The following is a 23,424-nucleotide window of genomic DNA, read 5'->3' as shown; positions in this document are numbered from 1 at the left end:
GTGGATTGAAAAGCACTTTGGGGGAAAAAAAGACTCAACTCTCACATTCTCTGTGTGGCCTTTAAGGTGCGAGGAATAAAGGGGTATTTGTATTAATCGATCACACGCCGAGTCTGGTTGAAGTCTAGCCCTAATGGTTGCTTGCTGTCATTTTGAAAGCAGCTTGTAAAAAGGATTAGAGTGGCTCTGTGAAGTAAGGGCACACGAACAGCAAAGTTTTCTGTCCGACAAGGAAAATAAATCAATTTATGCCTGATGGTGGTGCAGTTTGGGAACATAATGCCTAACAATGATGGAGTTTGGACACTTCATACTTGTCATTGTGAAATTGGACTGCCGTGTTGCTAATGATGGTAATGTATGTTGTGCCTCGCCTCCTACAGTAATCCTTCACTCTGTCTTTTAAATGTATCTTATTGTCTGGCGTATTGCATTATGAATACCACCGGGGAAAGAAAGCGAGGAATTTAATTTATATATTCATTCATTTGAGCAGCAAGTTAATGGAAAAAATGTATAACCATATGGATGTCTTCCTTTTGACACAGGTGATTGTAACTTTGAGAAGCCGCTGGCAGCATGTGGGTACAGCCAAGGCCGAGATGATGACCTTGACTGGGAGCAGTCCAATACTAGAGAGAAGACTTCATCAGATCCATGGATGCCCTCAGGTAAGGACTGTGACTCTGGCTCAGTGAAGAAAAGAAAGCCTTCTATATAAGCACACTGAAAATACATCATTACAATCAACTGCAAATTTGACACTGCTTTATGCCAAAAGCACCCAGAAGCTGCTTTGAACAAAGATTCTTTATAGATGAATGTATATAATTTTCTGAAGTCACTTTTTTAGAAAGAGTACATTTTATATTTTTTATCAGTTGGATGCTTTATCAGTTAGATATGTTAAAATACTTGTTAACACAAATATCTATTCAGTCTAATCATCTAATCACATGGCTAAAACTAAATGAGAATGTAAGATGTATGCAGTATTTGAAAAAATATAAAAACTACCTTTACCTTGCTTCAATGTATCTATCAATACAAAGAGTCATTACAACTACAATTGAAAGTGACACCACTGTGTCAGTGTGGATAAACAAGTCTCATGTTTCCTTAGCAACCAAAGTACTAGGAAAACTATCCCCAGCTTGTATTACTTTGAATTAATGCAAAAAAAACCTTACAAATCTAGTTCTTTTTAATTGTCAGATAGGCATGACATATTTCGTAGTTAAATATTCATTGTTGGACATCACAAATGTCCCGTTAGAGCATATGCTGCGAATTAAGTTGATTTATCAGGTTTAGACTGCAAAGCAGTATGTGATACGCAGTACATGCGGCTCACTTTGTTCATCAGTCTTTTGTAGTTGCTGGAAAATGCAGACATCGTCAGTGGATCTGCTGAAGTTCAAACTAAGCATCAGAATAAGGAAGAAAGGTGATTTGAAAGACTTTGAACCAAAGATTTCAGAAACTACTGAAACTACCGCAACTACAGTGGGATTTTGTCAGAAGAGGTTCTTTTAGGGTTCACAGAAAATGTTCTGGACTGAATGAAAGCGCACAATGGGTTCTTATTCTCCAGGCAAAAATGCGTTGTTAGTAGTTGTGTTGTTAGTAGAAGTCAGAAGAATGGCCAGATCGATGGAAAGACAACAGCCTCTGGGTTTTCATTGCTGTTTTTCATTCTCATTTAGAATATGTGAAGAAGAAAGGGTTTGTGGAAATAATGATATACTGCAAAAAAAGCAAAAACTACCCCTAAGAATGCTTGAAAACAACAAACTATTGCTTGGCCTAAGAAATCATGCTTTATGCACAATAATCATAAAGATGCAATTGGACAGAACATTTATGTGACAATTTTTTTTCCTTTTTTTTTCCTGGGAATGAAATTTATCACCAAGTGGCCCTTTCAGGCTCATGATTTAGGTGTTCATAGAAGGCATTTGTCTGATTGGGCTGTAAATCTGACAATAATTGTAATATACTGTGAGGTTCCATATAATAGAGTAATAAATACTGATTACAGCTTATATGTGCATGTATTACTATTTAATCTTGTGAGCATATGAAGACAAATACTATTTAAACTACCTCTAGAGTTGACAACACTTTTTTGTTTGCTATCAATGTGCAGTGTTGGTGTTCTGTCCTTAAAAGTCTCTGGCACAGTGCAAGACAGTCATATCAGCAGATTGAATAGCTTCAGATTGCATCAAAATTCTTAAATCCCTTTTAATTGAATAGATCTATCCATCAGTCACATACTGAAATGTATTATAATGCCCTCCCTGCATTTTGTGTCTGTCACACACGATATGTCTCCTTAATGTTCCATTGATCGCCTTTCATTTGATTTGAAATGCAAAGACATCGCCTCCACCAAGGAGACAGAACCTCAGGAATTAGACTAATGGAATAGTGTTTCTTTTTTTTCTTTCATGTTAAGACAGAATTGAAAAATAATGGATATTGTTTTCCCCTTTTATCTGATGCCTAATCTCACAAAGGCTGCAGCCCCCACACCCCCTCCCCCCGTGACAGAAAGGGAATTAATTAGCAGACCCTCACTAATTTTAAGGAGCCTGTGTCCAGACCTGTTCGTGTGTGTGTGTGTGTGTACACATCAGCATTATATGTGTTAAACTACCCCAGAGAAATTACTTTCCACTGAGGGGGAAGTGTCTCCTTTTATCATCGCAATTGATTAATGCCAGTACACATAGACGCTGGGCAAAGGTTACAGAGAAATCTGGAAAAGCCTTGACCTACAAATTGACACTTTGTGCACCGTCTAAATTTAACAGATCTAATTAAAATCCCATCTCTGGTTAAGAGGTGTCCCTGATCGGGCTTCCCAGGCTGAGTATGCTTCAGATAGGCTTGTTTTGTACCTGTGCAACTTGAATTGCGCGTAATTAGCAGGTTGCCACTCTTTCTCCATTTCACAGTGTGAGCACTCAACCCGCTGTGCGGAATTTCAATATTTCCTCTTTGACCACACTGAAAGGGATGTGAAATGTAGTATACTTGACAGGTAAAATTGTTTTACAGCTACAAGAGCGGGGGTTCACTTGTAAAAATGCATTAAGGTGCATTTAGGTGAAAGCCATACTGCTGGAAGGGCTATCTCACCTCTGATTGCTGTCTTACTCTTGACTCCCACTTATGAATCTTCACATAACAACCTTATCATACTCACACAAAAGATTGTTATCCTACCTGGTGTGCCAGATTGGAAAGGCAATTGAGGTGGAAATGTTCAAACCAAAGAACAGAAGGCATTACTTCCTCAAGCACCTTTAGAATTTGTTATAGACGGTATCTGTCCAAATAGGGGGGCTCTCAGTGTCACTGTGAATGTGTGATTTAAATGATGCTCTAAGTCTTTTCTTCTCTGAGGTCTCCAAACAAATAAAATCTCTCAGGAGTTTATTTCCTTCATTCGATGGCAAAATGGGAAGTGGTGTTCGCTCAGGCAAAGAGTGACAAAGTGAAGTTCAGGGTGGTGTAGGATGTTCTGCATTCTGCAGTTTACGTTCAACTTTTTATCAACCATAACTGCAATCTTTCTCTGAACTGCCAAATTTTTTTTTGTCTAATCGTAGACATATTTTAACTGCCATGACACCAATCTTTCCTGAATTGTAGCACATTGCATCTGCTACATGAGTAGATGATTGCAAAATCGGTTGCAAAAAAAGGTGTCTTTAAGCATAGCCTAGTTTTGCAGAGTCACCCTTGCTTGACATTCCTGTCTGTCTATGGTTCAAATTCCAATAACACAGAGCCATAACTGTTTGCATGAAAAGTTAAAATGGAGAAACTACACTTGATATGAATTTCTTTCATGCATAAGTTTTTTTTCTCTCTAAGAGGTTAATAACATTCAGATCTGAAAGCTGTGCATTAGCTGTTATTTGCATGCAAAAATATGTATCAAAGGCTTGTGAAATCAGTATATGATGAGACAGTGGGGTAAGTGTAGAGAATTCACTCACGCAGAGCGTTAAACATCTGAGTTTGATGTCAGCCTGCTGTGGACTCTTCCTGATCCTACGAAGCTCATACAACAATCAAAGACCAAACTGGCCCAATTCCATCCCAGTATGTAAATAAGCATATCAAGACAGAAAAGTGAAATGAAATGCAACAAGAAAAACAAGTCTCTTGGTCACATGAAGAGGCGACAAACAGTGCCTGAAACTCTTGGCTGTTTATGATGATGTACTCTCTGCCTAATTGCTACGTCTGGATGGAGAGTCGCCTTGTTTATCCCTCCATGCAGTGCTGATTGCATGCTTTGGCTCCTTTTTAAGGAGGTTCAGCCCAGTTCTGAGGCTCTGCATGTCTGCTTGGGCACTCCCAAGTGTGCTCTTTTCCCAAGCCAATGGGAGAAAACCCCAAGCAGAACTGTAACTGACTGTTCTGTTAAAACCAACAAGCCTCATCTGTTCTGGCCTAAAACAATCTAAGCCAATACTCATTGAGTTTAACAGAATAGAGATGGATGTTTTTTTTTTTAAATTCTTTATAAATTTATTTACCGGTATTTCCAATTTGTTCTCTGTAGTTATAAGATCCCCAATGTGGTGCAACACACTTGATGGGGAAATTTGTTGAATAGTGATGTGGGTGGAGATGTCCACATGCCATTAAGAGGGAAGCTGTTTTTAGTGAGCCCCAGCTGGTGCAGTGGCTGCCTCTTCTGTGATGGTGTCATGGACATTGCCAGCAGTAGGCTGCTGCTTCCTGAATCTCCCCTGAGACTCATTCTGGGGAATAATGGCAAGAGGAGGAGAAAGAAGATCCTCTAACTGAGATTAATTAGTGTTTTTGTATTCTGCAAGGCACAATAGCAAATGCAGCTCTAGCTAAATGACTTATTGTTTTCTTCTTAATGTCTGCTATAAATATGTTGTGGGAGAGAAATTGAATGTTTTTGTCTCACTGTTGCACAGGGTCTTTGTTTTGATAGCATGTCCTTGGTCGATAGTGACACCTAGACAATAGGGAAGGATTGGCAGAATGAGGTTCTTCATAGGGTAACGGTGATCTTCTCTCTGAGTTCTTTCTTCATTTGGCCTTCATAATGCAAATGCAGCTCACTCTAAAACATTGAATGGGGCTTTATAAGAGTTTGTCTGTTGCATATGGATAAAATGTCATCTTAAAAAGAAAACTGTTCATCGTTTTGACCCTTTCAGTCAGGAGTTAATTAATCGACAAAGCTTCTCTGCTTTACCTGGACATCAAGTGTTGTTCGTGGTTCTGAATGTGCTGTTCAAATGAAAAACAAGTGGGCAAGCCACTTAGAATTTGAGAGGTGAGCACACCCATGGACAGAAGGACGTCAGAAATTTAATCAGAATTTAAATCAGATCAGCAAAAGATGGGATTTGCTGTTTGCTCAGAGAGGGGCACCATATTGTGAAAATAAGTTAATTGCTTTTGAGCCAATCACAGCAATGTGTAGAAATCATACCTTGTGGTGTTGGCAAGGTTGTTAGGTTAACATCTGATCAATTTGTGAATTAATTCCTGGGTTTTAGAGACTGTGATTTTCAGTGTATCATGTTCGTTGGGTTAAAAATTGTCCCTTGGTCCGAGCAAACAAAGTCGCCCATTATGATAAACAATATTAAGATGGCATGTGTTGACATGATGGAGGACATATTTGCATATTTAATCTTTTCTGTATCTTAAGCGTGCATGGTACAATTACAGCTGCTATGTGACTCATGTAAAGATTCTGTTGTGTAATGGTTTTGCATCAGGCAAATGGGCCATTATACGACCCATTTATTATAGCAGAGCACCAATAGAGCGAACAGCATATTAAGATGACATATTAAGCCATTAGGGATTGCGCTTGATTGACATGCAGCAACAAAGGATGCTGCCAGGGAACATAATAAGGGTCAGGTGTTCCACCTGACTAAAGTAACGGGGCTTAAACGTGTTCTGCATGATGGATGGTTTTGGGTGAATCTGTTTGACTCGTAAAATAAGGCTGCCAGCTCCATCATATGGAGAGCCCAAACTTATTCAGTGTTATTTTTATCAGGCTCCTTTCATGTTTCAGAGGACATGGGGAAAGTTCTGGAAAATTGAGTGAAGGCCACGGCTGTTCACATTAACAGCCTAACCCTCACAGCGAGAGCATTTTTGATTGGTAGCAGACAGTGAGAATAGCCCTGTCTTCATTGACATTTCCGAAGCGGCAGCCATGCTTTTCCGCGGTGGTGACCTCTGTGAATTTTATTAGCAAATGAGACCTGGAGGGTTTGGGTTTAAAGAGCGCCCCTTCATTCTGATATCCCCCACATAATGATTTTCACAGAGTTCAGGACCTGAATGGAGGAGAAATAATGAGCGCTAGTCATTATTGCTCATTTTATCTTCTGTTCAGACCATCACTCAATTTATAATTAATCTAAATACCTTCAACCTATAGACTTTGATGATCAGGATTAGTCAGCGGCTTATTTGTGAAAACTAAATTATATCAGGCCATATTCCTATTAAGGAAACTTGCCTTTCTATTTAAGTGAAGAAACCATTGGTAAAAAGAAAGTTTCGATATGCAGCCACAAAACAATTTTTTTGTATCGCAGCCTGTATGTTCTACGTAGATTGTTTGGAGGAACAAGCACCAACTTATTCTGTCCATTTGGAGGTTACAACCTTTTAGATGTACAATTCATGGTAAACAGATGCATTTTTAGAGGATTTAAAACTACTAGAATTGAACTTAAAATATTAAGGAAGGGTTTCAGTGTTTCTAATAAACAATGTGTTTCTAATAAACAATAGAAAATGCTCAGTAAGGATTCTTCTTATATTTGGGTTTGGTCTCTGTTCATTATCTACTTCATCACCAACCCTGCTTCCAACAATGATTACTAACAGAGTCCAGACTCCAGACTTGAAAGACATCCTTTAGATTTGAGACTATACTGCAGGAAATAAGGAAATGTGGTCTGTCCACACTGATAGAATTATAAATTGAGTCAGATAGTGTCACAAGGCCATGAATGGATAATGGTCCTTACTCTTTACAACAAAATTAAACTTTTTACACAATTAATTTAGAGATTAGCTGTTTCCATGAGCTTATTTTCTTCCAGAAGGAATTTTTCTTCCCATATGGACAGACACAAGCTCTGGCCAACTCATAACTGCTCTGCCAGTTTACTGAGCTGTCAGGGCAAAGGATTAACCTGATGGAAGCCTTCCCCTGGAGTATATCCACAATTCGCTCTGTATGGGTCATAGTACCATTAAACCGCTAAATCTGTAATTTTTGGATCACAGGTGGGTTATTCTCACATTGTGGATTGAACCATATATTCAGCTTCTCAGGCAGCAGCTTTGTATTCCTACTTATACATCAGAGAAGATGCAAACTCACGTCCAAAAAAGTTGGGAAGCTGTTTTAATTAAAACATTTATTGTCATTAGTCAAATTTACATTCCTAATGGAACACAGAAAACATATCAATGTTGAAATGTCGAAAAATATTAGCTTAATTGACTGCAGCAACGCACGTCAAAAACGTTGGGAGAAAGTAACAAAAAGCTGGAAAAGGAAATGGCACGTGAAAGAAACAGCAGAATAATGTGTTGCAATCAATTTGCTTCAATCACAACAAGTCTCTCAGAAGTAAAGGTGGGCAGAGGCTCAGCAATCTGCAAAAATGTCTAAGAATTGTCAAGCAATTTCAGAATGTTTCAATATGAAATGGCAAAGACTTTGAATGTGTCATTATCTACAGTTCATAATAACATCAAAAGATTAAAAGAATCTGGACACACCCAGTGCACAGTTGAAAAGCCTGATAGGGGGGTGCATTAGTGCCTATTCAACTGGGAAGTTTCACATCTGGAAAAGTACCATTGAAGCAGTAAAGTATATACAGACTGTTTAGCAACTTATGCACTCCTTCAGATGATGCTGTATCAGACAAGAATGGGTCAGCATTCTTCTTCCACTGGTACAGCAACTGGTGCCCTCAGTTCCCAGACATTTACAGATTGTTGTTAATTCAATATTCAATGTATTTTCTGTGTTTTCTGTGTTTACGAGGTTTGTAAGTCATTACCTTTTGTTTTATTTACATCTTACACGGCATCCCAACTTTTTTGTAATTGGAGTTATACTTCATGAACTCAGTGCTTTGGAGAAAAAAAAAACCCATTTAGAGCACTTTATGTCCTTAAACACATCCAGTGAGAGGAATCTTTTTTTTTGTTTGTTTAATTTTTGGCCTCTGCCAGCAACTGGTCAGACAATCAGTGGCAGAATTTATGTGATACACGGTGTAACATATAATGATGTTTTTGGAACTTTTATTCAGGCAGAGTGTCCTTGTTAACACTGTCAAAAATCTTCCAGCATAATGAAAGTCACACATTTCTAATTCAGCTGTGTGGCCTTCATTTTTGAAGAACAGCAACATTGAATGTGTGTAGCATCTGCAGTAGGGATACTTCATCTTCTGCTCATTCATTTTTTACACGAGTTTCCATGTTCCCTACATTCAGCCATCATTGTAATGGAAGGTGAAGGTGGCCTACATTGGAATAATAATAAATCTGTTCCTTTGAATACCTTAGACAATAGCTGAGCCCTGGCCTTTACGGAGTTGCAGAGACAGTCTTAGTGTGTGCTGAGAGCCCTCTATTTTTAATTGGTCTCAAACACGCCATTGTTAAGGCGCAAGAGATAGAGAAAAAAGAGAGGGGGTGAGAGAAAACACCCCTGTGCATCACTAGCACATTAGTGCAGCACTAACACAGTGTCATTATAATTTGCTCTTAGTCTCACTGGCTAATTAGCTTGTCATGGTGTAGCAGGTCCTGCAGAGTATGTGGTCATTAGGCTCTGAGAGCATAGAAACTGAATGACAATAAATGATCTCCTGTCATCTTCTTCACTGTTGTGAGACAGTGACAATGGAGGTGTGATGAGGTGGTTTTTTGTCACTTGAAATATTGTTACCTTCTGTTGTGTTGTGGTCAATGATGAGAAAGGAAAATTAGTTTTCCCCTTGTTGTGTCCGGGTTCACTGACCGAAATTAAAACTACTTACATTTGTAGCTCTGTGAAGTAATTTTATGTTGATGCCTTTGCCCTGTATAAAGCATTATTAGATAATATGTGACTTCATACACATGGTACCTATTGTGTTATTAATATATCATGAATGTGGTCGTAAAAAAGTATTCATTCATTTCTAATTACCAACAAAGAGCAGCGCTGTGCATAAGTCTCCCAAGCAACACTGTCACAACATGACTGTTGAAATAAACAGTAAACAGCCTGTTTTAATCATCTAGGAAAGCTGTGCTGCCAGCGTCTTTGTCTTTGTAACATGAGCTACAACAGAACAATTCATCAAGTGATTATTAGTGCTGGTTCATATCACACCAAGGGTTTCTGATGCCTCAAAGGGAAAAACAAAACTGCTTTGAGCACTTGAGCAGATGGCTGAGCGTTATTAAAGAGACCTTAGAGCCCTCATATAGGGGTACCTGATTGAGGTTGCAGAAATAAGTGTCTCAACTCATCTGATGGCCTTCTTCATGTTCTGTACACAACTCCAGGTTATCCTCAGAAAATATTACACTTCACATGGGAATCAGAGACAAACTGAAATTGAATAATGCAGTTATGTGAAAAACAAACTACAACCTCTTTCAATTCCAAGGTTTTACTTGTTGGGACATTGTAAAAAAGAAAGATAAATATTACATGACATATACTGTGTGATTATTTAGTTTACAAATTCAAGCCAAAGTGCAGAAGTATTGTGTGAAAATCTAAGTACACTCTTACTGCTTCCATCAGAATAAAGAGGGTCAGTAGCAGCCCACTGCTGCTAATCAAATACACTCAATAAACTGATTATCAGCAGTTGTGATCACCTCTATAAATGCAGAAGTTCATTTAGTTTGCATTCCTGGAGCATTCAGGTGTGTACTAACAAATGACAAAGTTGGAAAGACATCTGTAATGATATTAGAGAAGCAATTGTTGCTGCCCATCAATCCGGGAAGGGTCATGAGGCCATGTGCAAACAATTCTGAGTCCATCATTCTACAGTGAAAATGATTTTTCACGAGTGGAAAACATTTAATGGGGTTTAACAATCTTCCCAGTAGTGGATGTTCTAGCAAGTTCAGCCCAAGGTCAGACCACGCAATACTCAGAGAAACTGCAAAACACCTGAGAGCAGAATGGCTGACTAAGAAAAAAAATTGAGGTGTTCCAATGGTCCAGTCAAGGTTCACACCTCAGCTCAAATGAAATGCTGTGGTGGGACTTTAAGAAAGCTGTGCTTGAACAAACGTCCCCAAACCTCAGTGAACGTTGTAAAGACATTCCACCACAGCCACACAAATGATTACTTCAAGCTGTTGCTGGTAAAGGTGGTTCTGTAGGCTTTTTCATACACTCTCTCAGCGCTTTAGCTTTAGTTAAATCAATAATTACACAGTGTACTATGCCATGTGTTGTTGTTACTTAATTTTAAGAACTGGTAAGTAAAATACATATAAAAAAAAGACCAAAGAACATCACACTCGCCCTTCTTGTGGATGGTCACTCTTTCAAGCTCAGGTCCTCTACCAGTAGCCGGGGTGTTTGAGATATAAGCAGTTGTATGTATATGTACACACATATAAATGTAGTTATGTAATATGTCCACAGAAATGATCATGTGATAAAGTGTAGAAAATAAATAAAATCAATCCATATACAATCAGAATAATAAATAAAATCACTTGTTTTATTGGCTATATTGAGATATTCTTAGATAATGTAAATGCATTGAGTTTAGCTTTGTGAACTGATTCATTCTTGTTAGTTGTAAATCAAACACTTAAAAAAAAACTTGTTAGATAAATATAAAGAAAAACATGGAACAAATGTACCACTTTACCAATTATTTTCAGCATTGAGCAATTCTGTTATAACTCACTAATATTTTTGGTAAGTGTAATGTAATCACAACTTGTATTTTATCACAAAAAAGTATTTTATTACAACAAATACAGGAAAATGTTATAATGGACTTTACTTCAATGCACACTTATGAATCCACAGTTATTAGTAGTGAAACCACACTATAATCTACATAATGGTGAAATCTGAGCTATTGAAACACTTTTTTTAGTTAATGAACATATTTTCTTCAGGTTTCCGTCGTGTCTGCTGCTTGTTATCAGAAAGAATTTGTGATTCTGATTTCCTTCACTCTTCTATTCTTATCATAGATATTTAGTTCACAGCGTGTCCCGACATTCCAACAAACATCATCTGTCTTGCATTTGTCATCCATATAACACATGTGATCCACAGTCCAATGTGAGCCGCACCACAAGCATTATTCTTTAAAGCAAAGCTCATCAAATATCCCCGTTATTTGTGATTCTCCCGATGACCCAAAACATGTAAAGATCATTTTAAACAGCAACTGTTGGTACCTGACAAACAAAACCGGTTAAGTTGTCTTTGTGTCATCACATCTCACTGCTCCTCCTGCTCCTCCTCGTCTGCCCCCTCGCCTCCTGTTTCATTGTGTAAACATGACAGAGCCCCCAACTCATTATCTAGAGCTGGAGACAGATGGAATTGGTGAGCATTACAAGAGCAGCACAACAAGACAAGTGGGCAAGCTCGAGTCATTCATGGAACAAATAGGGTTCTGTGAGAGGCTGTTTGGCTGACACACTCTGCAACCAAGCCTGCTTATTTAGTTGACGGTATTCACCTGTTTTAAGACCATATCTGAATAAAGTGTCACATGTTAAATGTAATGACTGAGATTTAGCTCTGCCTCACATTCAGCAGCGCAGACCTTGCAAGGCTTTTTGCCTACAGGTTGTTTGCTTCACCTCTATGTGCCTTCCAGCCATCAGCTTACTACCAAAAAAAATGCATTTCAACATAAACTAAATCTCTTTTGGCTGTGTCTCAAAGCTGTTACAATTTGTGCCATCTCATTACCAACGCCAAGCTAAATAAGATGATGACAAATAGAATGTGTTCTGCATTTCCTTGAAAGTTTGCCAATATAATAATTCTCACTTGTGTTTTATTGGCAAGAGGGTAGAGAATTAGATTAACCTTTAATATTGAAGCAAAGCGATAAAATCTAAATGGGGCTTTCTTGGCAAATAGGTTTTAGCTTATTGATTCCTCATTTTTCCCCTTCCCTCTGTCATTGAGGGAAAACGCTCTTCTCAAATATCCATTTTTTTCTAGTCTTTCTACTGTACTGTAAGTCTTTGTTTATTGATGAATGGTAATGATGAGATGGTTTCAATCAGTCCAGAGATAATAGCTTTTTCTCATCAAAGGTCAGAGGCACAGATTGTGAACAGCCATTTTCTTGTCCTCTGCATGCTTTATCAGATTAGTCTTTTATTTGGTCACTGTTGGACCTCAGGACACAGTTGTTGGTATTTTGATTGTTCAGGGAGGCTTTCGTTTTGTTTATAATGACATACCTTTAAATTCCAACAGATTCACGTTATGCAAGATTTTTAGCTTTTTGTTGGCCTTTTTACTGAAAATCTGTTTGCCTGATTTTTTTTTTTTTTAAACTTCTTGCTGGATGAAAACCACTTAACTCATGGTCCTCCCCTTTTGTTCACATCTACAGGGTCAGCCTTCATGATGGTGAACACATCAGGTCGCTTCGCAGGGCAGAGGGCTTTACTGCTGACACCTCAGCTGAAGGAGAATGACACACACTGCGTTATCTTCCACTACTACATAGGAGGAAGAGACAACAGCCACCCAGGTCACCTAAATGTATATATCAAAGAAAACAACAGTCCCCTGGGGATGCCAGTTTGGAATGTGTCAGGCCCAGCCTCTCGCTCATGGAGGCAGGTGGAACTGGCCATCAGCACCTACTGGCCCAACTTCTACCAGGTGAGAAAATCAGGCTATATTTTGTACAACTTCTCTAAAGAAGTAGGCTGCCCATTGTAAGTAACCTCTATAGTTTAGCAAAAAGTCATTAAAGCCTTTTCATTTGGGTGGAACATGACAAATTTATTATCTGAGAAGCTCTAAACAATTGCACAATAGTCCATTCAAAACACCTGAGATCATTGATTTCAGTGGCTGCCTCTGTATCCATGGTGATCTGTTCTCTTCCCCTTCCATCTGAGCCAGTTTTCTTTTTCCAATTCTGAAAACTCATTTTCACTTACCAATGCACATGACTGCTGGCTAGGGCAAGGTGATTTCACACTTGCCTGGCTATTAGTCTGCGTCAGACTTGTTCCACGAGTCCACCAAATGTTAATTGATGCAGGGAGACCCCTTAACCTCCCAATGGGAGCGGGCCCTTTGGTGTATTATTTCATTATGGCTTGGTAGAGCTGGCCCACACTGGAGCTGAGGGGAGTCGTCCTGCCTGCTTATCATAGCCACTCTGATAACTTAGTTAACAAGGCATACCGCTGAGATTCTCACAGCTGAATTCTGGATGGTAGTTTTAATGAGAGGTCCATGGACAAAAAAGGAAAATAAGAAGTGGAAGGCAACAGTAATAGTCAATGCTAACTGCTGACAGGAGGGGACCTTGTTTGAGATAATCATACAAAGCTGATTTGATCAGTTATTTTCAGATTGGTTTTGGACATGAAACAGTAAGCCTGGGTGTTTTAAAGCTCAACTTGTTATTCAAAAATAATATTCCAGGCCTTGGTGCTCTTTTTATTCACTGTTGCATACAGTTTCAGCAAATACTTTGACCTTAACTTTTGATCAGTTCGATTAACCAGTCAAAATGCCTGAATTATTTGACAAGTTGACTGTATTAAGTTCAGCAATCCTCTGCATACGTAGGTCGAGTTTTTAGACCCGCAATGACTGACGACGCTTTGCTGGGTGTTAAGGGAAATTCCCAGCATCTGCTGCCTTTCAAACCCCAAGTGGAGGGTCTGCCTTCCTTTTGTAATTGTTCCAGACCCAAATTGACATCATGGGTAAATGTGAGGATGCTAATGATCTTAGCAACAATCTGTCATGTAAGGAGGCCATTGCTTGAAATTCTCTCTAATTAAAAACATGGCACTAATTATAGGTATCTTTAATTGCATAGCAACCTACGAAATTGTCAAAGGGAAGCCACCTGATACATGGAAATTATTTTTTAATTACTGGTACGGCTTTTAGTCATCATTCCAGCCTTTCTGCCTTTGATAATTACTCCTCTGTTAGGCTATCTCTAGAACTTTTAATTGAGATTGTTGTGCATTTTTAAAAACTGAAAAACTGAACAGTTTTCAAAATACTGCTTTTCAAAAAATTAATCAATTTATAACGTGCAAATAGTATTCAAATTGTGCACTGTGTCCATGTGACCTAAATGTACTCATCTGTCTCAGTTCTAATACAGCAGAGTTCATGGCAGAGCTAATCAATCCTGCTGTAATGTTGTACTTAACAAAGTCCCAAAGGAATCACCAGTGCAGTGATGTAGACACGGAACGCTGGACTCACTGTCCATCTCTCTGACAAATGAGAAGGATGAACTTTCTTGTGACATCAGCAGCCTTGCCCCATGTGAATATTTTCAGTGTGGGTCAGGCCCAATTATGCACTGCACTGCACTATCATTGATGTTGGAATCAATTATATCACAGCTATTAGTCAGGCTGACTGATGTCTGTTGCACAAACAAAGGATTTCAATTAGAGTGTGGGGGGCAGTTAATTTGTCTGGTGGCGATATATGGAGAGGTTGGCCTTTTAATTTCCTTTAAATTAGCCTGTAATGAGGCCATAATTGGCACCCAAGACATCCGCTTTCATATTTTGTGAGATGAAAAAAGAAATTTATAATTAGACAACCCTATCTGAAGGCATCTTGCCTCCCAGATGACAATGGTAACTATCTCCTCCTCCACATTCCTAGGCTACAAAAGGAATCTCAGAGATGTATCTTTGTGTAACCAGCAGGGCACGAGTTTCTAGGTGACACCATACATGGGATTTGACCATTAATATATACAAGATGCTGGATCATGCAGGTTTATATTTCTGGGATAATGGCATGCAAAACATGTGTAGCTGTAGCATGTGTGGTGTAATGGGTCTATGGACCACACCCTGGGTTTGGGAAGGGACTGGCATTCTGTTTCCCTTTTTATCACACTGCAGACCGAGAAGCACATAACTCGAACATTCTGCTGGTACACGCCCTCCCTCAGAGCTTAGGACCATTTGTTTTGAAAGAGAGCTTGGCCCTTAAAATAGTGTCAAGTTAGCCATGCACAGCACAGTTGCACTTGATTTTAAAAATTCTCTAATTATAGAGGGCAACAGACATGTAATAGAAGTAACATTAGACATGGAGTAAGTGTTAAAAGCAACACCATTTTTTCTTATGGAAGAGATGGCATATTAAAAGGTATATTTGCCCCAGTGTTAACATTATTCAGATTTGATGTATTTGCCCTTTAGAGTCAACAGTTATGAAAGGAAGTTTTTTTGTAAATAGTAAGTTAAGTAGATAGTTTGTCTATAAAGTGTGTATATTTCAGAAATTGAATTTCAACAGGTTACTTTACACAAACAAAACCTGACAAAGAGATTACCTAACTTCCTACACTGTAAAATCCACTTAGTTAAACATGCTTATAAAAATCATGTCAACCTATGGTCTTAAAAAAAGTAAAGCAGAATAGAAATTATATTTTGTACTAACAGATGTAATTAACTGTAATCTGTATTAAGGACCGGATATACTAATTACCAAGTAAAGTCAACTAAATTCTGTAAATCAGGACAGCTGTTGGAGCTTACAGAGAAACATTTTATTTGAAGAACTCCGAATCTCATAAAACTGACAATCATATCAGGGAACAGTTTAAGGTGCATCAAACAAAAATAAAAACATACATACACAATGTCAATTTATCCTACAGTTACTGGTTTATATGGTGGCGATAAGTCCAATATTATGTTGTTCAAGTTGCGAACAAACAGGCTATTGCTGCTCAGATTGACTGATTGAAGATTGATTGTGTATCACTCAGATTTTTCTTTCTTTCTTTAGTGTATTACAGTGGGAAAGTGTGGGAACCTACAAGAACTTTTCTTTCATGGAAAATGAAATGAGCTCCAGAATTTTGTTTTGAAAGTGATAAGTTGTTCTCTTTGAAGTGAGGGTGTATAAAGTATTTATAGTGCATGTATTACCTGCAGTAGATTATGGTCAGATCACATAAAAAATGCAGCTCCATGCTATTTAGATTTATTTACAGATGTTGATATCTGTTGGCCAAATAGTGAGAGGGTCGCACATTTTTAAGCTGTAGAAAGTGTCATCAGTTTATTTTCTCATGCACTAACAGCTCACCTGACAGTATTTTGTTCACAGTTTTTCTTTTTATCTTCAAAGCTACCACACTCCATTGACAAAAACTGTGATTTTACATCAGAGAACACAAGTTAGTTTGTTATATTGTGTGACTACAGCATTTATGACATTGTAATTCAGATCTGACCAAACCTGTTAAAACACTAAAGTTGTGGCAGTGGTAGACCAGCAACTGGTGTACTCTGCAATGAGATGAATCTTAGTACAAAACAAAGGTTTTGTGTGTGTTTGTAGTCTGCTGGAGCACAGAAATCGGATGACATTTTAACCAAAAAGTTTTTTTTAAACTCAAGTAGGACTTTACACACAAAGTAAGCTATGGATTCAGAGAAAGCTGGTGCGACTTCGTCTTGGATATGGAACTGGAATCGTTAGCTATCTTTGTATTACTTTACTGTATAACGTATTTTTTTACAGCTTCTATTGTACATTGTTCAGTTTTAATCGTTCATTAATCCACGAGCAACTAAAATAAAAGGATACCACAGAGGCTAGAAAAATTTGGGTGACATGACCTTTTAGCTTTGCTTCTCACCTCCCATACTCTGTGTTTGTCACAGACTGTGTGCTAATCGTCTCAAGGCTCAAACCTAATTTCACACTTGCATGTCATAACACCTGTCAACTGTGACATATTGTGGAAATAATGTCAGTGGCCTGCAGCTGTGTCACCAGCTGCAGCTCAGCGAAGGAACAGAGTGTGTTTGGGCGAGCTGGACTTTGCACACGCCAAGCCACACTCAGGTACCTTCAAGACATGTGCCCATTTATCACTGGTGTTATGAGCCTCCTTTCTCCTCCTCAGATTGTGTTTGAGGTCGTAACCTCAGGGCAGCGTGGTTTGCTGGCCATCAAAGACGTTGTGGTCCAGGGCCACCAGTGCAGTAAGTCTATTTTCCCTTCACCATAAAAGAATATCATCAAACCGTCATTGTCCTTTTCATGACACCCTTCCAAATACCTGTATCATTGTTTTGCTCAAGGCCTTCAAGTCAAACAAAAGGCCTTCAAATAATATGCTACAGTCATCCCAAGTGTGAGCCTCCCTCCTCCTTTCCTCTTTCCTCCCTGAAGATTTATGAGCATATAGTTGACATGCTGAAGTGTGCTCAGGATATAATGTTGGAGTGCCTCTGTTAAATCTATCCTTTGAGAGATGGCACAAGAAGTACAAAAAACAAGGGACTGAAAAGCAAACCCTACCATACAGTCTGCTGCGTCTTATGTTTGGATTTTACCATTTTTCTTCTCCCTTAAGAATTTTCAGTAAAGTGTCTCATCAACATCTGTTTGGAGTTCTGCTACCCTTACTGAATCAGTGCAAGCACTTTGGAGTGCACTACAGAAGTAATGAACATGTAATTACTGCCACGTTTATAATTTTCCTGCGTCTGTTTTTGGGATAAGCTGCGGCTGTATGGGTGGAGGAAAGATGCCTCTTCAGTATTCTTCATGTTTATTCTTTTGAGTGCAGAGAGTCATGTTAGTCCATATGGCTCCCCTCAAGTTAATACTGAGAGGTTTTCACACCCTGCACTCTAAAATCAATACCACGTGAATTCTCATAAATTGATTTATACTTTACACTAACCCTCATAGCTGAAGCATCAGGCTCTGATTGTTGGCCACTAATGACCTGCTAACCATTTGAAAGCAGCTGAATTCCTACAAATGTTATGTCAATAAGATGGATTTATACAGCAATATGAGCAGCATATAAATGTATTTGAGCAAATCAATGAGACCTCACGATGTGTTCAGTGTTTAAATGTGTAAGTGTGAGTGGATCAATAATCCACTCAGTGGCAATTGGGCTTCTTTGAGTGATAAGCAAAGTGATGAGCGACTCCTCTCTAGAGAAATGCCAATTCATTTTCTATTTATACGACCATGTAGAATATGTAGCGCAAAGGTGTGATTATGCCACTGGGGGGTCTTGCTTTCCTCCCGCCATTAAAGAAGACATAGAAAAATAGATTTTTGTCTTTGGCACTAGATAGATTGACAGGAAAAAGTTATAAAAGAACCACAGTTCAATGGCAAGGTTATCAAATATGAGGTAAAAGTGAAATGATGAAAGTGATAGAATTAGCTTTTGACAAGTCTTCAGAGATTCAGTTATGTTTTGAATCAAGGTCGCTCCACTGAATTGCCCTATATTGCTTTGCAGAATAGCAGCGCTAATCAGAAATGTTCTAAATAAGTTACTTTCCTGGACTATCTCGGTCTGTGAACATACTGATAACGAGTTCAAACAGAAAAGAGAATAATGCTCATTGAAAAATGTCCTCCGTCACTGAAAGAATCCAGTGGAGATACAGTGAGAAGGAGCCTTTAGGTAGGTGGCCTCTGGTCCTGACTCTAAAGATTTTGTAGGAATAGCCCTTACTAAATGCCAGTAGTGCTTTAAACTCAGTGGGACTTTTCTCAGATTACCTGATCAACATACAATTCTTGGCGTAAGAGTTCTTATGTGGGTAACAGACAAATTTGTATGGCTCAGGAGTATAAATTTGCTCAACTCAGTGTTAAATGGTTACATTACTTCTTACACTTAAGTTTTCCAAAATGCCAACCCATCTTTTTGGAAGCTGAACTTCACCCCTCAGCATGCAGTCGCATTTGACAAATATTTGTTATTTTCATAGTGAATACTCCGCACTTCCTGACTATAAAAGGAGTGGAGGTCAACGCTGGACAGACAGCATCTTTTCACTGCACTGTCAATGGACGCAAGAGGGACAACTTTCATCTCTGGCTTCAGGTGAGAGACATTTTTATTCTGTTTCTTAGACTCTGGGTCCAGGACTCGATCAGATTGTGGAACTGGTTATAGAACTGGGCTCGCTGGAGATGTCTTACGAAACAAACCCTTTATGTAAATACATAACTTTATGATCCAAGATAAGGTAGATTTGCAGGTTTTGTTACCGTCTTACAGGCCTTTGTCTTGTTGTAACAATTACTTGTTGGATTTAGCATGATATGTTTGATCATGCTAACCAACCTCATGCTATTCCAAACCTCGAATAGTTCCCAGATCATTGTTATTGCATTTGACTGCATATGTAACAAAATGTTAGTTGATGTAATAAATCATTGAAAATTAAAATTGAGTTGCTTACACATTTTTTGTTTAAAACTGGTCACACATGGGTGGGTTAAGGTCATCGTGTGTATCAAGCAAGGTTACAGTTTACAATGGTGATCCAAAAGCCATGGGTTGGACAACGCCAGCCTTCAGACACATCTCCAATTTTAACACCTTAAGTACCACTTGAAATGATTTTGTCCTCAGCATTAGTTCTTGCAAATCCACTTTTATTTCAAACTTTCAACTAAATCTAACACTTCATGCTCTGCGTAATCACAGTAATGCACTATGCTTCCGGTGATAAAACACAAAGTGAAAATTAAGGATTTTTTTCCTTTAAATCTCATATTATAATACCATATTGTCTCAAGTTTATAAGAAAACTCTAAACAATGAGATGAATTTAGAAGCCAAAGCTGCCAGCCTCACAGCCTCTTTTAAAAGTCACTTTCAGGAAACACTATTCGCCTTTTGTAATCTGCTGTGTGAATCATTTCAGGTTGAAGCATTCACACATTGCTTTATGTTGCCCTTGTGGTTGAGATTTCATCTGCTCACCAGATTCCCACAGGCCTCTGCAGCTGGGATGCAGGGGATTACAGTTGTTTCAGATCACCGCAGTATGGTCTTAACCTATATAGATGTTGGCTCCACGTGGATACTGAGTACTATATCCGGCACAAGTGAGCAGCGCAGCAGTCTTGAATTGACCTTGTTCTAAGCAGCAAAGGTAGTGCATCTGGCAAACATAACCCTGCTGGCTCTGCTGCTAAGCACACTGTCACACATGTGATCAGTGGGAGCATGATGCTGGGTAAAGGTCTTCTGCCAGGTACTCCATCATTTTAACAAACACGTCCTCATTAGCACAGGATCTGGAAAACAAACATTAAGTGAAGTCCCTCGATGACAGTAATGAAGAAATATTTCTAATGAACAAATGTCCCCCATCTGCCTGCTGTGAGGGGTGACAGCTGGGGAGAGCCCACAGTGTGTGTCTGTGTGTGTGTGTGCATTCCTGTGTAATAAATTTATTCCAGCCACCGATGGGAATGATGGGACACAAACAAACAAGCTCAAGAGCAGACGACAAGAACACTGAACTCAAGTTTCTGAAACACACACAAGGTCAGGCCACTTTGCTTATTAAACCTTTCCATTTTGGAAGCTCACTTGTGTTTGTCTCTGTTCCAAACAGGGCATGGGTGGACGGGAGGCCCCGATGAAAGCCACTAAACCTTGGAACAACCGGCGCTTCATAGGCACTTTCGATGTGGAGAACACTACCAAGGGCGACTCAGGCCGTTACCGCTGCATTGTCCACTCAGACAAAGGAGTTGGAGTGTCCAATTATGGGGAACTAACCATAAAACGTGAGTTTTTGTCCCAGGGCAGAGAAACAAAACACAAACACAGAATACTGTCTTTGACTGAAAAGCACACAGAAAGCAAGAATGCTTTCCCATCCACATGACCTCCATGCGTTCAGCAAAGTTTCCAGGAGATAAACCTGTAATGCTACATGTTTTTTAAATGAAAACTGAAAACAGCAGCTTTTTATGTTGATTTGTTATCCACAGAACTTTAATACTTCTTCTATAAAGACTGTCCTTGACTGACCACAATTCCACCTAAAAGATCACAAAGGCGAGAGGCAGCAGGGTTTACAGTAACCTCACTGATATTTCACTCCTGCAGTCATTTGATATGAATTTATGGAGTCGTCCGAAACTAAATCCTGCAAGGCCTCTCTTTCCTACAGCCCTATAGCCCGGTAATGGCCCTCTATATTTCTTCACCTCAATTTTCTCCTTGTGCTCTCAATTGAATTTAGTGCCCTGATTTTTTTCCTCTTTTTTTTTTTCTTTTTTGGGCTTTAAGCTTTTTATGTGATTGATAGGTTTAATCCTGCCTGTCCAGATCGAGGTCTGTCAATCATGCGAGAACGGCTGGGCCCAGACACAGCAGAATGTAAGAGGCAGATAAAGTCTCTCTGCCCAAGTGTATCAGTGGGTTTCAGTGGTGTACTCAAAGAAAATTTACTGACACACTGGAGGCACTCAAAACCACTCTTGTGCATAAATTCAGCAACACAATCACTTGCAACATTCACACACTTACACATACTTACTAGACGGCAGTATTCTTGCTGATCGTTGCTTTCAGGCTTACCAGATATATTTCTACACAAGAATAGACCAGTAAAGGGTAAAGTGCTTTTGTCATAAATATTTAAAATGCAGTAATTTTCTCAGTTAAGGCTTGTATCAAATCTTGTAACTCACTGCAGTTTAAATTCTACGTTGATTTCACACCTCAATGACTCAGTTGTAATCCAACTCGTTCGAAGAGGAGAAAAAGGCGTTTTCACACTTATCAGTGTCCCACATAAAAAGCTGATATCTCCTGTTATCGGCCCAGTCATAAAACAAGTGCTTAACCCCCCCCAGCAAAGTGTCTGAGTTGTAAATCCTCCTTAAATATGTATTCACCACATGAATGACTTGCTTTTGGAGGAGTGACCGTGGAGTCTTTCTCTGGATTATGAGCCTGCTACAGTCACATGCCAGCTCCCCTCACCTCCTTCATTATCATGCACTGCCTTTTCCTTTAACATGAGGAGAGTGAATGCTTGATTATCCTGGATAATCACTTCTGTTATCCGTGCCAGTGTACCATCAGTATTTATGTGCCTATGTGGAAATGTGCCGCATGCATTTCCAAAGTGCTGTACGGATCCCCCCTGCCCCCCCACCCCCCACTCCATTTTGAACAGCCAGTGGTTTTTGAAAGAAGGATAATTACTCCCTGTCCAAGTGCTGGTTCTTTTCTTGGCCTGGTTAGAATCACCTGGAGCCCTCACTGAGCTTTTTCATTGCATTCTGGGCCATGCTACCAACTCTAGGATGTCGAGGTCGCGGCCGTGTCAGCTCTAATGAGAATAGCCACCAAAAATCGAAGGTAGGCCAGTCAAGCCCCTCGTTTTCCTGTGGCCCCCTCTCCTCATATCAGGGGCAGATCAATTCTTTACTCACAGCAGCCCAATTAGGAACGCGTATAACATAATGAGGACCTCTTGCATCTTAACAAGAGAGGCTCAGTGCATGTAACAGGCAAATGAGAGATGGATTTATAAACAGTGAAGTCTAACTAATCTAACAACAGAGCTGAGTGGCAGCTCTTATTATTGCTCCCTGTGTGATGAAAGGGTTGTGTGCTTGCACTCAAATATTTGTGAAATGTATGTGTAGCTTTGAAATGATTAGCAAATTAATCTGTTTAGAGATCTGTTTAATCATCTATGTGAGTTATTAAGAAAAAATGCCAGCAATTGTCTAGTTCCAGCTTAAAATTTGCTGTGTATATTAATCAGATTAGTGGCCAACTTGGGGTTCTTTGTGCAGCATCATTTTTCAGTGATATTGCATAAACTATATGATAAATCAGCTCATTTTAAAAGTAAACATTAGTTAGTCATTCCAGCGCATGCCAGTGTTTGAGTGGTTCTTGTTGCTGCACATGCATTTGTGTGATAACATCCTGGCAGGCAGGTGCTGTGGTAAAGCAAGGCTCAGCTGTTGCCAGGCAGTTCTCCTTTTTGGTCAACATCATGACAGCAGCTGCTCACTGACCCTCACGAATGGTCGCCACTTTCATCTGTGCACATTTCCAGCTAGCACAGAGCTCAGTTGGAAGACCTCTCCAGGACCTCACCGCTGGAAAGCTGCTGCTCATGGCTTAAACATTGGTAAACAAGTTGTTAATATCCTGAAGTGTTCCAGAACTTGAGTGTATTTCACACCGGTAATCTGTGATTTGCAGGGCATCTGCTGTGGCTCTTGAGTAGAGGATTACTGCACCTACAGGAATTATTTCATCACCAAGCTAAGCTGCTGTTGCTTTTGTGAAG

The 23,424-nt window shown here is 39.3% G+C and overlaps 1 protein-coding gene across 6 annotated transcripts in view; it reads left to right on the top strand.

Moving 5' to 3' along the window:
* Positions 1 to 23,424, top strand: part of LOC140268994 (receptor-type tyrosine-protein phosphatase mu-like) — a 158,191-nt gene that overhangs the window by 33,527 nt on the left and 101,240 nt on the right. For all 6 annotated transcript variants that reach the window (XM_072364013.1, XM_072364012.1, XM_072364011.1 and 3 more), the window contains exons 2-6: positions 549 to 671; positions 12,684 to 12,958; positions 17,226 to 17,304; positions 19,069 to 19,184; positions 20,713 to 20,887. In XM_072364013.1, coding sequence (XP_072220114.1) covers positions 549 to 671; positions 12,684 to 12,958; positions 17,226 to 17,304; positions 19,069 to 19,184; positions 20,713 to 20,887 — 768 coding nt within the window. The remainder of the gene's footprint in view (positions 1 to 548; positions 672 to 12,683; positions 12,959 to 17,225; positions 17,305 to 19,068; positions 19,185 to 20,712; positions 20,888 to 23,424) is intronic.

Source organism: Leuresthes tenuis, unplaced genomic scaffold, assembly GCF_036924035.1.
Source record: "Leuresthes tenuis unplaced genomic scaffold, fLeuTen1.0.hap1 SCAF_14, whole genome shotgun sequence".
In the NCBI taxonomy this organism is placed as follows: domain Eukaryota; kingdom Metazoa; phylum Chordata; class Actinopteri; order Atheriniformes; family Atherinopsidae; genus Leuresthes; species Leuresthes tenuis.
Note: the sequence above shows the minus strand (reverse complement) of the source record. Positions and strands in the feature narration are given on the sequence as shown.